Source organism: Apaloderma vittatum, unplaced genomic scaffold, assembly GCF_000703405.1.
Source record: "Apaloderma vittatum isolate BGI_N311 unplaced genomic scaffold, ASM70340v1 scaffold20907, whole genome shotgun sequence".
In the NCBI taxonomy this organism is placed as follows: Eukaryota; Metazoa; Chordata; class Aves; order Trogoniformes; family Trogonidae; genus Apaloderma; species Apaloderma vittatum.
The window spans coordinates 10,769-12,210 of record NW_009724791.1 but is presented as its reverse complement, the minus strand read 5'-3'; the positions used below and the strand labels follow the sequence as shown (position 1 = coordinate 12,210).

At 55.7% G+C, this 1,442-nt stretch overlaps 1 protein-coding gene across 1 annotated transcript in view; it reads left to right on the top strand.

The window, feature by feature from the left end:
- The window catches only part of LOC104276375 (ephrin type-A receptor 7-like), a gene marked incomplete at its 5' end in the record, with an annotated part of 14,594 nt that overhangs the window by 7,017 nt on the left and 6,135 nt on the right, over positions 1–1,442 (top strand). Inside the window, one exon of the mRNA XM_009872664.1 lies at positions 95–150. Coding sequence (XP_009870966.1) covers positions 95–150 — 56 coding nt within the window. The remainder of the gene's footprint in view (positions 1–94; positions 151–1,442) is intronic.

Below are 1,442 nucleotides of genomic sequence, written 5' to 3'. Positions count from 1 at the left end.
GGGGCTGGACTCCTCCCGAGAGCAGTGACTTGAAGCTTTTATACTGGGCAAGGCTGCTGCCCAGGTAACGGTGTGCATTTCGTTGTTGTTGCAGACAGTGTGGGTACAGCAAAGCCAGCCAGGACGGGGACGAGGAGCTGTACTTCCACTGTAAGTGAAGCCCGGCCGCCGTGGTCAGTTGGAGTGCGTGGGGATCCCTGCATTTATTGCTGTTAATAACGTGGCTCCTGACAAGGCAACCTCGAGTCCTTGCTTTTGAAGTGTTGTCATCCTGCATTATCCCAGAGCAGGGGCTCAGCACAGCGAGGCTCTCTGGGGACAGCGGGCTTGACAGCTTCACAAGCCAGCGCCCGTCCTTCCCGCACACAGGTCACTGCTGTGCCGAAGGAGATGGAGATGCTTTCAGCTTTCCACGGGGCGTATGCATTATTCCATCAGCTTTTCACACACGATTACATGAGAATACAGCTTTGTTTTCTGGGGCTACTCTTGATTATTGAGCAGCAATAATTTTACAGACAACTGTTGTCGGAGAAAATTCAGAAGTCAGGATTGATGAGTTTATTTGATTCCTGGCATATGCCCGTGAAGCGCACACATGCGCTCCTGCCCCTCGCAGCGCTTTGGAAGCGGCAGAGCCCCTGTGCTTCACGGGTGCAGCTCGACTGTTTCGCCTGGCTCTGAAGGGCTGAGCTGCCCCTGGGTCTTTGCTGAAGGTTTTCTGTGCACAGCGGCTGCCTGTGCTTGGGAAGGCGAGGGAAGCCGAGGTGGAAGGGCAGCCTGGGGTGGTGTGACCCTTCCCGGAGCGCTCTGCCTCTGCTCTCTGCCTGAGCACTGGCCCTGCCTGGGCCAAGCAGCTCATGGAGAACAACATCCGTGGTCCTCCCCGCCCTGCCTGGGGACAGGAGGAGATGCAGCAGAGCTGATGTGCTTCAGCTCCTGTTTTGACTGTTTGTTTTCAGGAGATGTGAATTAGGGTTTTGAGGAAGCACCGGCAAGCGGGCGGCTGTTTCTTCACCGGGTCAGCGTGGTTCTCCCGGGGGGTCGCTGGCCTGGCAGCAGATGGTGGGTGCTGGTGGGGCACATTTGCTGCCCGTGCTGCTAGTCAAGGGGCCAGGAACATAGCTGCTGTTCATTATAATAATTATCTCTCCTAGAAGTCTTGGGAGTGGAGGTGATTTGGATACTTGAGGGTTAGCCCGGTGGGCCGGACAGGCTCAGTCCGGGAGGGAGCAGCACTAGAGCGAAGGAGCTGCTCTCCGTTAACCCAGGGGCTGTGGCAGTGGAGCAGAGCGATTAGGTTCATTCAGACTCACAAGAAGTATTGTAGCAAGCTTAAATCTGAGTCTTTTGCTTTCTTAAAATAAGCTGGCAAGGCAGTCCTGCCAGCGGTTCTGAAGATGGATAACCTGCGAGGGTGGGACAGGAGAGCAGGAGCTCTT